Genomic DNA, 16,063 nt, shown 5'->3' on the forward strand with positions numbered 1-16,063 from the left:
ACAACCAACTGTGAATATCAGCCCAAAAGGAAATGCTGTGTGAACAATTAAAAAACAAATGTTCAGTGGTTTCAGCTTCAGATGAACAGAAAACACAGGGATCCACTTCAAAATTAAATCTTTTATGCAAAAAATCCTTAGCAGGGTAAATTAAACATGCAATTTTGAAATGAGTTTCCTTTGCTTTGGGAGCAATAGGACACCAAAGATAAAAGAAAAACATTTTTCCCTCAGGGTGGTTTCTATGTTTCGTAAAGTAACTGTGTTTAAGTCCCCAAAGTTTTTATGTTTAAAAGCTAGACAGATAATTTTATTGTTGCACCTTCTATCTGACAAATCAATGTCATTGACTTTCAAACAAGGTAAGAAGGGAACATATGACAGGCAAGGCAGACTACCTTGGATTATTTGAAGTAATGATGATGGAGTTGATTTGCATATTTTATTTATTTTATTTGTTAGGTATGTTCCTCACAATGACAGTAAATCTGTACACATATGACACTCGATAAGTGCAGTCAAGTTTTAGTGTTAAGTGACTATGGTTAGCCTAGCCACCATAGCCAGCTACCGTTATTACCTTTATATTCACTTTCACTGTATACTTTCTGATTACCTGACTTTATTATCTTCATTGTGTTTTGTTTTTTTTTTTTTTTTATCAATTCAACTATTTCTGTAAAGCCCTGTAAGATGACTTTATTGTGATATTGGGCTCTATAAATAAATTGATTACTTAGCCCTAAGATACCTGGGAATGACTGACATCTCTGGACCAGGAGAGAGAGTCTTTTCAAAGGCAGGAGAGGTTCTGAGCAAAAAATGAAACAGACTAAAGGGGAAAACAGTAAATATGCTATTGTTCTTTAACAAAAACCTGTGAATGAGGGAAAGTGTCAATGTTTAATGCTTTTGTTGAAGTGTTACATATTCAGTATTTTCATATTTTATGTTTACACTTTCATGTAACGTGAATTAATATGCAAGTTTTCATTTTTATAATAGTTCTTCATAATTAAACAATAATTACTCTCATGTTTTGTGTTCTTTATGAAATTAGGATTTGAAATACACTATTTTTTGTTAGATTTTTCAAACATTAAGTGTATTTGTACAAAGTATCGGTATCAGATTGGTATCGAAGATACCAGTCTGAGTATCACGCAGTAGCGGATCGGAAAGGAAATCCTTGGTATCGAACATCACTAAGTCACAGAGTAGTGAAAACGTGGCATACGGAGTTTAATGTGACGGAATGGATTTGAGTCAGCTCAGCGTGGCAGACAAGGAAGGAGCAAAAACATGGTATGGAGTTTGATTAACCATTCTCTCCAAGATAAAGCGACACGGAATGGATGACAGCGCTCAGAAAATGAACGAAAGGCTCAACACACGGACAGAGGGGCATGTGATATCGGGAGAGTGGCGTGAGAGCGTGTGAAAGTATTCAACTGCGTGAGTCTCACGCTCAATGCGTGAGAGTTGGCGGCCCTGTTTTACTGTTACCTGGCTGTAATGACACTTACAGTGCAAGGAAACGGTGCCATCTTTTGGTCAAACAGCACAACAACATGCTGATTGATTTTTAATTGGCTCAAAATACTTTCTATAGCCATGGCATATTAAGTGTCCCTAAATGCCGTTTTACATTCTATTATCGACTCCACCTAAGGAACTGCTTCGGATTTTTTTTTTTTTTTATTGTTAGAGTAGGGCAGGGGGGTTAAACGGTTAAAATGATCAGGTTTTACAGTCACTTTTCTATCACTTCCGGTCACGAGTGAAGAAAAACAGACTTAATTCGTTGGTGATTATCTTGGTGAGCTATCATGAGGAGGCAGACGAAACTTATACGACGAAAAATGAAGGAGTGAAACTCCAATAAAATCACACCTGCTGGAAGACCAAACTTGGGGCAAACAAACTTCCTCAGCGTCGCGTACTTTTGACGTCACACCGGGGTCCTCCATGAACTAGTGTCTCCACGTGAGTATATCAACAGCATGAAGGCTGGCATGACCGACTAATTGATTGTTTTATGAAAGTTAATCATCAGTCAGCTGTCTGAAAAGAAGGTAAATGAAAGATTTAGAATCAACGTTATGATTTTCACTCTTTCTGTTTACGTTGTGACATTTTAGTGCCGGAGCTACTTTTAAATCGTTTGTTTTGGGCTACAAGCTAGTTAGCCAGATCTCACTTTTAGCTGACAGCGTTTATCCATCAGACACATTGGTTCATGTAGGTACTAAACTGATTTCTCTGCTTTATCTCAGTAGCAGGAAGACGATGGCGACAGTCCGGAAAAAGGTCGACAATCGGATCCGTGTCCAGATCGAGAATGGAGTCGCTCTTCAGCATCGTACTTTGTTCGTTGTGGTGGGAGATCGTGGAAGAGACCAGGTACTGCTTAAACTTTCGCAGAAGAATCCATATTTTCTCTAGCTTTTTTGTCAGGACTGTATGTTTGCATTTAGCAGCAAACTTAAGTTGTCTGTCTCTCATTCAGGTTGTAATTCTGCATCACATGCTATCCAAAGCCACTGTCAAAGCACGGCCATCTGTACTCTGGTGTTACAAAAAAGACCTTGGCTTTAGCAGGTGAGTAAGTAAACTAATAGTGAGTATTCAGCAATATATATATATATATATATATATATATATATATATATATATATATTTTAGCAATATAAGTATGAAACTTAATCATTGTAAATGTAAATGGCAAAATGGTCCCTGTTTAACTTTAAATATTTTTTCAATTAATTTTACTGTTATATGAATGTGCATGTTGCACTTTACAGCTGTTGTTTAATGTTGATCTCATCCTTTACATACCATTGAGTACTTTAATATACAGCAATGCATCAGAGCCTACGAAAAATTACAAATTTATAGTATCAGTATACATTTCACAAGCTCACCACATCCTGATTGCAGGTTTGTTACAATCCATTTTCCAGCTAATCTGAAAGGATTTTAAAAGAGTGTTTTTCATAAGATTGAAGAGAATTTTCTCAGCTCATAAGTTTCGTGCAAGTGTGGAAAAATGAATGCATATTGGAGATATGGGAATTCATTATAAGCTACTAAAGCCAAATTTGTGATTAAATACAGCACTCATTTGAAAGCACCAGTGAAAGTACTAGTTTATTTGTCTTTTGGTGTAGTGAAATTGGTTTCTGGTTTTAATTGGTTGCATCTGTCAAAACAGCAACCGGAAAAAGCGCATGAGACAGCTGCAAAAGAAGATTAAAACTGGCACGCTGAATCTGAACCAGGATGATCCATTTGAGCTGTTCGTCGCTGCAACCAATATCCGCTACTGCTACTACAATGAGACGCACAAGATCCTGGGAAACACCTATGGCATGTGTGTCTTACAGGTCAGTTCACTTCTCATTACTTGTACGATAAAGCTGATAAAGTCACATGATGTTACCTTTTGCTGAGGTTCATCTTCTGTGTCATACAGGACTTTGAAGCACTCACTCCTAATCTCTTGGCAAGAACTATTGAAACTGTTGAAGGTGGAGGAATTGTTGTCATACTTTTACGGACAATGAACTCTTTGAAGCAGCTGTATACTATGACTATGGTAGGTTTGCACCCTGTTTCTATTTGCACATCAGACTTTTCTGTGGTCAGGTTTTATCATGTAACTGTGCTTGTGTTCCTCTAGGATGTGCACTCTCGATACAGGACTGAGGCTCATCAGGATGTGGTGGGACGGTTCAATGAGAGGCAAGTTTTCCTTAGCCTCTTTTTCAGAACCTGGAGAGTTTTCAGGGTTTCTGCAGGTCTTCAAAGGGTGTCAAGAATTTAACATTGTGCTTATGACGCTCCATCAGCTGTAGTCTCCCTCTTAAATGTGTTTTGGGTAAAATTGTTTTGAAGCCACCATGGAACCAACAACCATTTAAAAACAAAACTCTGCAGTGCAGTCAGAATTTATTAGTAGACATCAACTCTGTGGATTGTAATGTGAGTGGTATCTCTTCTCATCCATTCATCATCATTTAAAATGGTTTCTGTTAACATTTCTTTCATGCAATATGGGGGTGGTACAAAATTTACAGAGATCTGGCTCAACAACAGAACTGAGTCAGAAGTTAGTCATAATGGACTAAAAAAGGTCTTAAATTAAACATGTTAAAATCTGCAGAAACCTAGATTGTACAAGTCAATAAACAGAAGGAATATTAAGCATTCATATTAAACTAATTCCACTTTATTTAGGTTTATTCTTTCCCTTGCATCCTGCAAAAACTGTGTCGTCATTGATGACCAGCTCAGCATCTTGCCCATTTCCAGTCACATGGCAAACATCAAGCCAGTTCCTCCAAAGACTCAGGTATTTATATACAACCAAACTCAGCAGTGATTAGAGCATTAAGTGTTATTTACTGCTCTAATTGGATGATACTCATGATATTTGATTTTTGTCTGATCTTTTTCAGGAGGATGGCTTGTCTCCTCGTGAACAGGAGCTTAAAGATCTGAAGGAGTCCCTTCAGGAAGTTCAGCCTGTGGGTGTGTTGGTAGATTCTTGCAGGACTATGGATCAGGTTGGTTTCTCTCAAATGCTAGTAATCTACTCCACCTATTCTTATGGAATTGCTGATGAATAACTTGAAGTCATGTATTGTTTTTTTGTTTTGTTTTTTTTTCTGTGAGTTCAAGCATCACTGTAGGGGATCTGATTAGTATTCTTATGTCTTTCAAAAACAGTATGTGAATAGTCTGAGCAGTAACCCCTCAGTACCTCTCTTCACCTCTCATGCAGTATTATATGTAATATTCTGTGTTTCTGAACAAGTGCAATCATTTTCTGGTAATATTGAAAATCTGTACTATGTGTATGTTTCATTAATGAAACAGATATGTTTCTGGTAAAAGTATGGTACTAGTTTCTTGTTTATTGATTTCACACCTCAGTTGCAACAGTCATATTTATATCCCTGAAATTAAGTTTGAAAATCAGTTTTTTTTTACATAAATTGAACAATAATAGGCCAATTGAGTTAAAATTTGGTTCATATTGATTGTCTTACAAATGTCCATTTTCTCGCTACCATCCAGAGTTCATATGATGTCATTTTCATTTAGTACGTGGAGTTTTGTGGGGAAAAATTGGTTTTCTGACCATTATTCTGCTACTATCAGGTCGATGTAGCTCAAATTGGATAGATTTATAAATAGTAGAGGATTGGGGGGATTTTGGGGATATACCCTTGGTGTCAGCCCTGACAGTGTAAGCCTCGTTTGTTATATAGATTCTATTCATTTTTTAAATTTATTTATTTATTATTCTTGTACAGTCTTTTAGGTACTTTCTATTTATCCTCCTGAGACCCAGGAAATGTCAGCAAAGTACAAGCTTTTTTTGTTTTTTATTAAATAAGTACCTATATTGGAAACATCATGATGCAACAGTTTTTTCAGATGCAGTTTTAAAAAATTTTTTGGAATATCCTTTGTTGTGGACAGTTTTCTGCTCTTTTTGTATAAAGTTGTGAAACTCTTGTCCACAAATGTGGACAGAAAACCCATAGCTGGGTCTTAGGAGGTTAAGACTAGGTGTTTTTTCTTTGCCTTTAATTTTTATTTATTTTATTTTTTTTTACTTGAGTCCGAGAGCTTTGCACACGAATTCCTATGCGAGTGGATTGTTTGTTAATGCGCGAATGACAAATAAAAATCTTGACTCTTACTCTAGGCTAAAGCGGTGCTGAAGTTCATTGAGGCAATTTCAGAGAAGACCCTGAGAAGCACTGTGGCTCTGACGGCTGCCCGTGGTCGAGGAAAATCTGCTGCACTGGGTCTGGCTGTTGCAGGAGCTGTGGCTTTTGGGTAGAGATGAGTTTTATTCTTTAAGTCTTATTGTTCTGCAAGTGTATCAGTTGTGTTATTGTTGCTAACGATTCTGTGATATTCTTCACAGCTACTCCAATATCTTTGTAACCTCGCCAAGTCCAGACAACCTTCACACCATGTTTGAGTTCATCTTTAAAGGGTTTGATGCTCTGCAGTATCAGGTAGCTTCCTTGGGGTTTCTTCTCACTGTCAAGTGGCTTCATATTGTGAACCTATGATGTAGCTATTAATTATGTTTTGCATTTACAGGAGCATCTCGACTATGAAATCATCCAGTCTTTGAATCCAGAGTTCAACAAAGCAGTGGTGCGAGTGAACATCTACAAAGAGCATCGTCAGACAATTCAGGTAAAAGAGACAAGATTCTTCATTGTTTGTAAATAAAGATGCTGAAACACACATGGCTGACATTTATGTTCCTGGGACCAACAGTACATTCATCCAGGTGATGCAGTGAAGCTGGGCCAAGCTGAACTGCTGGTCATCGATGAGGCTGCGGCAATCCCTCTTCCTCTGGTTAAGAACCTGCTGGGACCTTATCTGGTCTTCATGGCCTCCACCGTCAACGGGTCAGTAAGGAAGCTAAATTAGATAGGTTTTTTTGTGTGTGTGTGTTTGGGATGTCATACCTGCCACTTCGAGAAGCTATTTAACAAATTCAGTGTTTAAAATACTGAAACACTGAATATTCACATAAACATAACAATGATTAACAAATGACAAGAACATGGTTGCATCAGTTACACTCAGAGTAATTTGTATTTATATATTATATATACATAGGTACAGCTGAATAATGACTGTTGGACCAGTTTTACAATATTTTATTTTGCAGTTCTCAATTATGTAAAACATACACAAAAAAAAAAGAAAAACAACAAAAACGGAACAAACACAAAGGCTCAGATGTGTGTAACAACTGATCAATTAATTAACTAGTCAGTCCTTGTTCAAAGAAAGAAAGAAAGAGGAGCAGAGGCTGAAGACAGTCACTGATACACAGATACACGCCCTAGTCCAATTTAACTTCCTCCAAGTATGCCAGAAACGGAGTCCATGTATTTGAAAAAGTGTTCACAGAACAGGTCCTCAAAGACCTGAGCTTTTCTGTCTGTATTAATGACAACATATAATTGGCCCATGCTTGAAAAGATGGAGGGTTTGGAGACTTCCATTCTTTTAATATCAGTATCTTAACAATTATCATTCCAAGTACTATTGGACCAGTTTAATAAGATGTGATGCAAGATTGTATAAAGGGATTTAAAAATTAGTAGAAATCACTTTGTTCTGTTATAGATGCCCACCCAACTTTTTCATACAAGATGCAATTATGAGTAGAATATTGTCAATAGCAGTAGATCTATGGGCAGAGTAATAAATTGAATATAGAGAGCGGTGTAGATGACATCACTGTAATCCAAGACAGAGAAGAAGACAGCATCAATTATCCGCCTCTTACCAACTTAAGTGAAATTAAGTATTTATGTACTAGGGCCAAGTATCAGTGTAAAATGTAAACGTTAGACTGACCTCATACTGTGATATTTACACTCATTACAGTGTCCATTCAGAGCCATAATATATGCAGAGTGTGGTAATAACAGGATTGAAATGGAGTAGAGTAGAATAAACTTTATTCTTGCCTTTACAACAGTGCTACATAACCATACGGTCACAAATATTTAGTCACAATCAGTCTGTTGTCAGTGCAAAAATAAAAGAAAACAAAATTAGATGTGTGTAATGACTCAATCACTGATAAAAAAGGAATGAGAATAAAAATAAGAATAATACAATCAATAAATACATTAACAGTAAAAAAAAACAGGAAATAAAACCAGGAAGTAAACAAAGAGAAAAAATAATGACTATATGAAAAGCAAACATAATTCTACTTAAACTGCAAACAAATAACAAAGCTGATATTTTAACTTAACTTTTTAGAGCTTCTAGCTGTTAGTTTTGTATTATTGCTTAAATGTTTCCCTGAGGGTAACCACTCTCATTCAGAATAAAGCATATGGGAGGGGTGTTTTACAGTTCGATAATCCTTATGGTATTGTTTCTGCACAGGTACGAGGGCACAGGACGTTCTCTTTCCCTCAAACTGATTCAGCAGTTACGACAGCAGAGTGCAGACAGCCAGCAGAGTTTATCAGCAGAGAACAGGACGGCTAACACGGCGAGACTCGCAGCAGGTACCCACATACCGCCGTTGTGAAGCATGTGTTAATTGTGCTGCTTCATGGAATTCACATCATCTGTCCGTGTTGCCCTGAATAGCGCGCTCTCTCCACGAGGTTTCTCTTCATGAGTCTATTCGATACGCTCCTGGAGACGCCGTGGAGAAGTGGCTGAATGAGCTGCTCTGTCTGGACTGTCTCAACATTCCCAGGCTCATTTCTGGCTGCCCACTTCCACAGACATGTGACCTGTATCCTCATTTATTTTTGATGACTTTAGGACATTTTTACAGGCAATACTTCAAATGTGTCCAAAGGGGAGACATTTCATTTCCATTGCTTTTCACCTTAATCCACACCTTCCAGATATTACGTCAACAGAGACACACTTTTCTGTTACCACAAGGCCTCCGAGGCTTTCCTGCAGAGGTTGATGGCCCTCTACGTGGCATCACATTACAAGGTGACAGTCTTTTATCAAATACCTGTTTTGCTCAGTATTTTATCTGTGGGTGTCTTAGAATTTTTTTTTTCTGGCTCCAGAATTCTCCCAACGACCTGCAGATGTTGTCTGATGCTCCGGCCCATCACCTCTTCTGCCTTTTACCACCTGTCCCTCCAACACAAAACTCTCTACCTGAGGTTCTTGCTGTGGTGCAGGTAAATTTCATGCATTATTGAGTCAGTGGTGGAAAAAATGTTCAGATTCTTTACCAAAGGACAAAAATAAACACTGCAAATAATTAAAAGTTCTGCCGTTGATTTTTTTAGTAAAATTACATCAGTGAAGTCAGGAAAATGTACTTTAAGTATAGAAAGTGAAGTTTTTATATTCTATTTACTGGTGGTGCAGGTTAGTTAAACGTGGGCTTTTTTGTGTGGAGTTTGCACATTCTCCCCATATCTGTGTGGGTTCTCTATGAGGACTTCAGCTTCCTCCTACTGTCGAAAGACATGCACCATAATAGGTTCACTGGTCAATCTAAATCACCCATAGGTGTGAATGGTTGCTCGCCTGTATATGTCAGCTCTGTGATGCCAGAGGCTGTGTGCTCAATTAATTGGCGGGCCAATTAATTGGGCCGATTATAGTGTATCACCAATTAATCAACACTGGTCAATTTGTAACCAATGTATTAACTTTTTTGCTGCGCAGAGATTCTGTTGGTCACTGCTCCTGTGTGTCTGTGCTGCCCAGAGAGTTAGTGCTCCGACAATCATGCCACCCCCCACCTCACCCCCACCCCCCATGGGTCACATACTAGTCTAATATAAGACTGTGCAAATTATTTTTGTGAGATAAACAAATATTTATGCAACTGTCGATTTACATGTCCACCATTTTCTAATATATGACTATTTTATCCCATGTGTATCAATGTTCTTATTTTATATATAGGCCGATATATTGGTTATCAGCCAAGTTATCGGATATCGGCTTTTTTGTAGCCCCCAGTATCGGTATCTGCCCCAAAAATCCCATATCGATCGGGCTCTAGTCCACAGTGTAGCTCACCTGAGTCAGGATGCATTCCAGCACATCTGCGACCATCCCGAGGATTAAGCAGTTCCGAAAATCAATGAATGAAAATGATTTACTGCTTAATTAGGGGGGCCGCCGTGGCTTAGCCCTAGGGGGTTGGAGAATCAGCTTGTGACCCAAGGGTCACCAGTTTGATTCCCTGGACCAGCAGAAAATGGTTGGCCCCTGAGCAAGGCACTTAACTGCCCACTTTCTCCCTTCCAACATATTCAGCTAGTGATGTGTTGAATGCAGGGGTCAGTGTTGTATGTCCACACGTTAACTATTCAATGACAAATAAAGATTTTTAATTTATTTGTACTGCATTGTATTGTTGTTGCTGTCTACTACCTAATCTACAACAGTCTCATCTTCACTCTCACAAGCTGCGCCATTGTCATCACTTAAAATTTGCCCATGTTTTATGACCAGACCAATGACCTGTGTATTTCATCTGTGATCCTTCAGGTGTGTTTGGAGGGAGAGATCTCTCGGCAGTCCATCCTCAACAGTCTGTCAAGAGGAAAAAAGGCCTCTGGTGACCTCATTCCCTGGACAGTCTCAGAACAAGTACATACTGCCACCGACACCAAGAAACTATTCTCAACCTTTAAAACACTACTCAACCCTCCACCTCCACCGCCCACTACTAATCTGACAGCAGACAATTTTGCTTCATTTTTCACAAATAAAGTGTCTACTATCAGCAGTCAGTTCACTGATCCACCCATAGACTGCACGCCTCCTTCTTCAACATCATCATCATCACACACTGCTTCCTCTCCCCTGACTATGGCTACTACTAACTCAACTGATAAAAGCCCAACTGCGTCATTCCCCTCATTTACTCCCCTCACAGAGAACGAGGTGTCTAAACTCCTTTCCTCTTGCCGTCCTACAACATGCCTGTTGGACCCTATTCCATCCAACCTCTTACAGTCTGTTGCCCCTACTATCACAGCACCAATCACACATGTGATTAATGCTTCACTGACTTCAGGAACATTTCCTACAGTATTTAAACAAGCGCAGGTAACACCACTACTCAAAAAACCTTCCCTCACCCCCACTCAAGTGGAGAATTATCGACCAGTCTCACTCCTCCCATACCTTTCTAAGACCATCGAAAGGGTGGTTTTCAAACAGGTCACAGAATTCCTCTCCCAAAATAACCTCCTGGACATCAACCAATCTGGCTTCAAAATCGGCCACTCCACTGAAACGGCTCTGTTGTCTGTGACAGAAGCCTTGAAAGAGGCTAGAGCAGCAGCCAAGTCTTCAGTACTCATTCTACTGGACTTATCAGCAGCATTTGACACTGTCAATCATGATATCCTGTTATCCATACTCTGGAACATGGGCATCACAGGCCACGCACACTCCTGGTTTCAATCTTACCTTACTGGTCGGTCCTTCAGTGTGTCCTGGCTAGGGCACACATCAGCAGTTCACCGCCTCACCACGGGGGTCCCCCAAGGCTCTGTGTTGGGCCCCCTCCTTTTTGCCATATACACCACCTCACTCGGTCAGATCATCCACTCACACGGCTTCTCATATCATTGCTATGCTGATGATACCCAGCTCTATCTGTCATTCCCACCTGATGACTCCACAGTCTCAGTGCGGATCTCAGATTGTCTCTCTGACATATCTGCATGGATGAAAGCCCATCACCTTCAGCTGAACCTGTCCAAAACTGAACTGCTGGTCTTCCCAGCTAAGCCAACCATACAGCTGGACATCTCCATCACTATTGACTCCATACCTCTGGCTCCTACCAGTGTAGTACGTAACTTGGGAGTCATGATTGATAATCAGTTGACCTTCACGGATCACGTTGCCTCTGTCACCCGATCATGCCGTTTCACTCTGTTCAACCTAAGAAAGATCAGGCCATACCTAACCGAACAGGCCACCCAGCTCCTGGTGCAGACTATGGTTATCTCCCGTCTTGACTACTGCAATGCTCTTCTAACGGGCCTCCCAGCTTGTGTTGTCAAACCACTACAGATGATCCAGAATGCAGCAGCGCGTCTGGTCTTCAATCAGCCTAAAAGGGCACATGTCACCCCCTTACTCATTGAGTTACACTGGCTACCCATAGCTGCCCGCATCAAATTCAAATCTTTAATCCTAGCCTACAAAATTCTCCGTGGGTCTGCTCCTGTCTACTTAGGTGCACTAATAAAAGCTTATGTCGCCCCACGACCACTCCGCTCGTCTGGGGAACGTAGTCTGGTGGTCCCCAGACCTTGTACAAGACAATCCAGGCTCTTTTCATGGGTCGTTCCATGTTGGTGGAACGCTCTACCAAGTGCTACAAGAACAGAGTCATCCCTGCCTATCTTCAAGAAGCTCCTGAAGACCCAGCTCTTCCGAGAGCACCTCCTGTCCTAGCACTTTCAAACATTCCATTTTAAATATTCTAATAAGGTTTTTCCCAGGACAACCACAGATTCTTTCACGATTATCTCTGGACCTGCTGCGGTGGTCCGGCCTCTTCCCTGCCCTCATCATCACCACTCACTTATCCTCAACCGCCTCCATGTGTCTCCCCCTACTCCCCCCTTCTCCCCCTCTCCCCCAGTCCCTATCTCTATCACTCTCTCTTTTTCCCCTTCTCTACTCTCTCTCTTTAACCCCAACTGGTCAAGGCAGACGGCCATCCTCCAGGAGTCTGGGTCTGCTCGAGGTTTCTGCCTGTTAAAGGGAAGTTTTTCCTCGCCACTGTCACCAGTCACAAGTGTTTGCTCCTGGAGGATTCTGTTGGGTTTCTGTAAATTGACTTAGAGTCTGGTTTTGACCAACTCTATATATAAAATGTCAAGAGATAACTTTCTTGTGATCTGGCGCTATATAAATAAAATTTGATTGATTGAGTGATTTAATTGGTTTTCCCCTGTAAGTCGCTTTGGAAAAAAGCGTCTGCCAAATGCGTAAACATAAACATAAACATAAACACATACTGACCACTGAGCTTTTAACAGAAATCTTATGTTTGTTTTTATTGTGCAATTTAAGTCTTCTCATTTTTTCTGCAGTTCCAAGACCCAGAGTTTGGCAGTCTGTCCGGAGGTAGAGTGGTGCGAATAGCTGTCAATCCTGACTACCAAGGGGTAAGCATCGGGAAAAACTTGAGCTTCTTTCTAAATGACTCTGCTGTACATTATGTAACTGGGTTTCATCCTCACTTACAGATGGGTTACGGCTCCAGAGCTCTTCAGCTGTTGCAGATGTACTACGAGGGAAAGTTCCCAACTATGGATGAAGATGCTCCTTCAAACCATAATGAAATCACCTCCGTCAGCAGTGAGGTAACACACCTTTAAGATACTGTATATTCATCCCCTTCTAAACCAGCACTAGTTTCCCTTCTTTGACATCTGCCTCTGTGGTGTCCACTTCAGGCTGTTAGTCTTCTGGAGGAGGTGATCACTCCAAGGAAAGAACTACCACCCCTACTGCTGAAGCTTAGTGAGAGAAGAGCTGAAAGACTGGACTACCTTGGAGTTTCTTATGGCCTTACAGCACAGCTGCTCAAGTAAGTGTCATCAAAGACAAATGTGGTACCATTTACTTTGACAGATTCAAGAAGCATAAACTCCTCTTTTTAAATGACAGATTTTGGAAAAAAGCAGGATATACTCCAGTCTACCTAAGACAAACTCCTGTAAGTATTAAACTCTGATACTGTCATGTTGATGTGAATGTTTTTGCACGTCATGCTGTAATTTTTCTGTCTGCGTCTAGAATGATCTGACAGGAGAGCATTCTTGTGTGATGTTGAAGGAGCTAAATGCAGATGAAGCCTCGGAGCAGGGCCAGTGGCTGTCTGCCTTCTGGAAAGGTGAACTTTTAAGACATCTGCTCCTGTACTCCCTCAAAAGAATTGTTGTACACAACACTGACAGTCAATCTTTGTTTTTTTCCCTCAGATTTCCGCCGGCGCTTCTTGTCTCTTCTCTCCTACCAGTTCAGTAACTTTACTCCAAGCCTGGCCCTCAACATCCTGCAGAATAAGAAATCCAAGGAGGAAATGAGCAGTAAGAGTTTACTAACTACACTAATCAGTTTTTTTTTTTTAATTTGCTAGTTTCAAGTTTTAAGTTTGTCATGTGCGTTCAGGGTACAAGTACCATGGCAATAAAACACAGTGTGCCCTGGCTGTCTCTCTGCCCAATATTGAAAAATAAATAACAATAACAATCACAGCAACAATAAAAAAAAAAATACTTAGCAATAAATAGCAACAGCCTTCCTGTTGTAATGTAAAAACACTAAATACATAAATACAATTTAAAAAAAAAAAAAAAAAAAAAAAAAAAACTGAAATCTGCTAAAACCTAATCTGATCTGTCTGTGGTTCTCCAGCACTCAGCAGCTCTGAGCTGGCGATGTATTTCAGTCCTTACGACCTCAAGCGTCTGGAGTTGTATTCCAGGAGCATGGTGGACTATCACCTCATCATGGACTTGATTCCAACTGTTGCGCGCATGTTTTTCCTCAAGCAGCTAGGCGACGTCTCCCTCTCAGTCGCACAGTGTGTAAGTTCACCCTTTTTGTTTTGAATGATTTATCATGTCAAGATGCATCTTTCTCATTTGTGTTGGACAATTGTTTTTTTTTTTTCCAGGCTTTACTTTTAGGAGTCGGTTTGCAGCACAAATCAGTAGACCAGCTGGAGAAGGAAATTGACCTCCCAAGCTCACAGCTCATGGGTCTCTTCAACCGACTTATCCGGAAATTTGTGCAAGTGAGTTGATGCAAATACTTAAATTATAATGGATGAAAAACACTGTAATGACATGACATACAACTGACCCTTGACATGCAGTATTCAGTTAATAGTAGTTGGACTTGTGTAGATAGAAAAATCAATGTAAAACTCTTTTTTTTTTTTTTTACTCAACTAAAATGTCTCTAAAATGACAGACCCAATAAATACAACTTAAACATTGCAGCATCAAATCTTTCATCATCTAATGAATATTGATGCCACATTTACATGCACAATAAAAAAATACTCATCTGATTTCTGGAGTTATCAGATTACTCAAGTGTTCATGTAAACAGTATAATGTGATATGCTTTATTAGATGACAGCACTAATGTGGTTATGAGAAATCAGATTAACATCCCTAGTTGCATTAAAAGGCTGCCACAGTCAGAATGTTGCCTGATTTAATTCACGGCAATCACATAATTTATTTCTTTTTTTACTTTTAAAGGTCTTCAACGGCATCCACGAGAAAGCAATCGAAGCACAGATGGTAACTACGAAAGAGGTTACCATGGAGCCAACTGTTCGAAGCCTTAATGAAGATCTGGTATGTGACCACCAATATTCATTAACATTTTTAATTTTTCACATTTATTAACAAATACTGGTGGTAGTTTCTCAAATGTGAGGATTGTTAACTGTTAAAGACCTTATTAGTCATTGGCGACCAAAAATATCTACTTAAATGTTAAACTTTTGAAGTACCAATCCTATCAATATATTGAAATACTTCAAGTATAATAGTTTCTCAGCTTTTCAGCAGCATCAGATATGACCCATTTGGGTGTTCAGAGGCTCTGTGGTGAACGTAGAAACAAAATAATCTTCTATAACATTGATTCACCAATAAAAACCTTGGAGTTTGTCAAATGATAGTGGTTGTAGACAGTTTTCTCTGTTTTGATCTAATAACTTTTGAATTTACTCTTGAGCTTTAATGAACACCTACAAGGTCAATAAATTAAATACAGGAAAATACCTGAATGTCAGTGAAAAATGCAGAGGATAATATAATGGTGATAAATCACTAAGGGGAAGTTAAATGTAGAGAATTTGCCACAAAAATAGTTTTATGAAATATTTTTGGTGAAATTATTCAGGGGGAAAAAACACATTGACATAATTTTGTGTTTGAGCATGAAGTAAAAGTGATTTTCCTCTTAAACAGACTGAAGCAGCCAAAGAGTTTGAAGAGCGACATAAGCAGGACATAGAAAAAGTGAAAGAGATGGACCTTGAACAGTGAGTGTGGTGTTAGGAATTATCTTATTATGAGTTGACATTTTTAATTGAAAAAAGATGCAGTGTAAATGTGTGATATGTTTTGTCTTTGCAGGTACAGGATCCGTGGGGATGATGATGAGTGGGACCAGGTGTTGAAGAAAGCAGGTACCACAGCGATGGTCAGCATCAAGAGGTACAGAGACATCCAGAAGCTCTGAAATTCAATGTCAATGCTATGTGATAATGTTTAACACATGATAATTATTCCCACTTCTAACAGTGACAAGAAGAGGAAAATGGATGGAGGAAACACAATAACGAGCAATGGAGGTCCCAAGCAGGGGAAACTAAAAAAGAAGGAAATGCATCATGGGAAATTCAAGAAGAACAAGGACAAACATGGCAAATTTGGAAAGAAGGCGTGACAGTCAATGGTACTGCATTGACAGAACTGTTTGTGGGCAAATACACCAG

At 39.5% G+C, this 16,063-nt stretch overlaps 1 protein-coding gene across 3 annotated transcripts; it reads left to right on the forward strand.

The window, feature by feature from the left end:
- Positions 1 to 1,966: 1,966 nt before the first annotated feature.
- On the forward strand, positions 1,967 to 16,038 carry nat10 (N-acetyltransferase 10). Of its 3 annotated transcripts, none has more exons than XM_030137000.1 (29): positions 1,967 to 2,075; positions 2,277 to 2,403; positions 2,510 to 2,601; positions 3,215 to 3,386; positions 3,476 to 3,598; positions 3,683 to 3,744; positions 4,240 to 4,354; positions 4,461 to 4,568; positions 5,720 to 5,853; positions 5,945 to 6,038; positions 6,127 to 6,225; positions 6,310 to 6,446; positions 7,954 to 8,078; positions 8,164 to 8,314; positions 8,430 to 8,526; positions 8,607 to 8,723; positions 10,054 to 10,155; positions 12,627 to 12,701; positions 12,783 to 12,899; positions 12,993 to 13,126; positions 13,207 to 13,255; positions 13,336 to 13,432; positions 13,521 to 13,628; positions 13,957 to 14,129; positions 14,219 to 14,338; positions 14,814 to 14,912; positions 15,534 to 15,607; positions 15,702 to 15,782; positions 15,870 to 16,038. In XM_030137000.1, exons 2-29 carry the CDS (start codon positions 2,290 to 2,292, stop codon positions 16,012 to 16,014), a joined length of 3,114 nt encoding a protein of 1,037 aa, XP_029992860.1. In that variant the 5' UTR covers positions 1,967 to 2,075; positions 2,277 to 2,289; the 3' UTR covers positions 16,015 to 16,038. The 3 variants fall into 3 exon arrangements, with proteins under 3 accessions (XP_029992860.1, XP_029992858.1, XP_029992859.1); XM_030136998.1 differs by having other exon boundaries at positions 1,970 to 2,075; positions 2,280 to 2,403; positions 15,870 to 16,014; XM_030136999.1 differs by having other exon boundaries at positions 1,976 to 2,075; positions 2,283 to 2,403; positions 15,870 to 16,014.
- Positions 16,039 to 16,063: the final 25 nt, after the last annotated feature.

Source organism: Sphaeramia orbicularis, chromosome 6, assembly GCF_902148855.1.
Source record: "Sphaeramia orbicularis chromosome 6, fSphaOr1.1, whole genome shotgun sequence".
NCBI lineage: Eukaryota > Metazoa > Chordata > Actinopteri > Kurtiformes > Apogonidae > Sphaeramia > Sphaeramia orbicularis.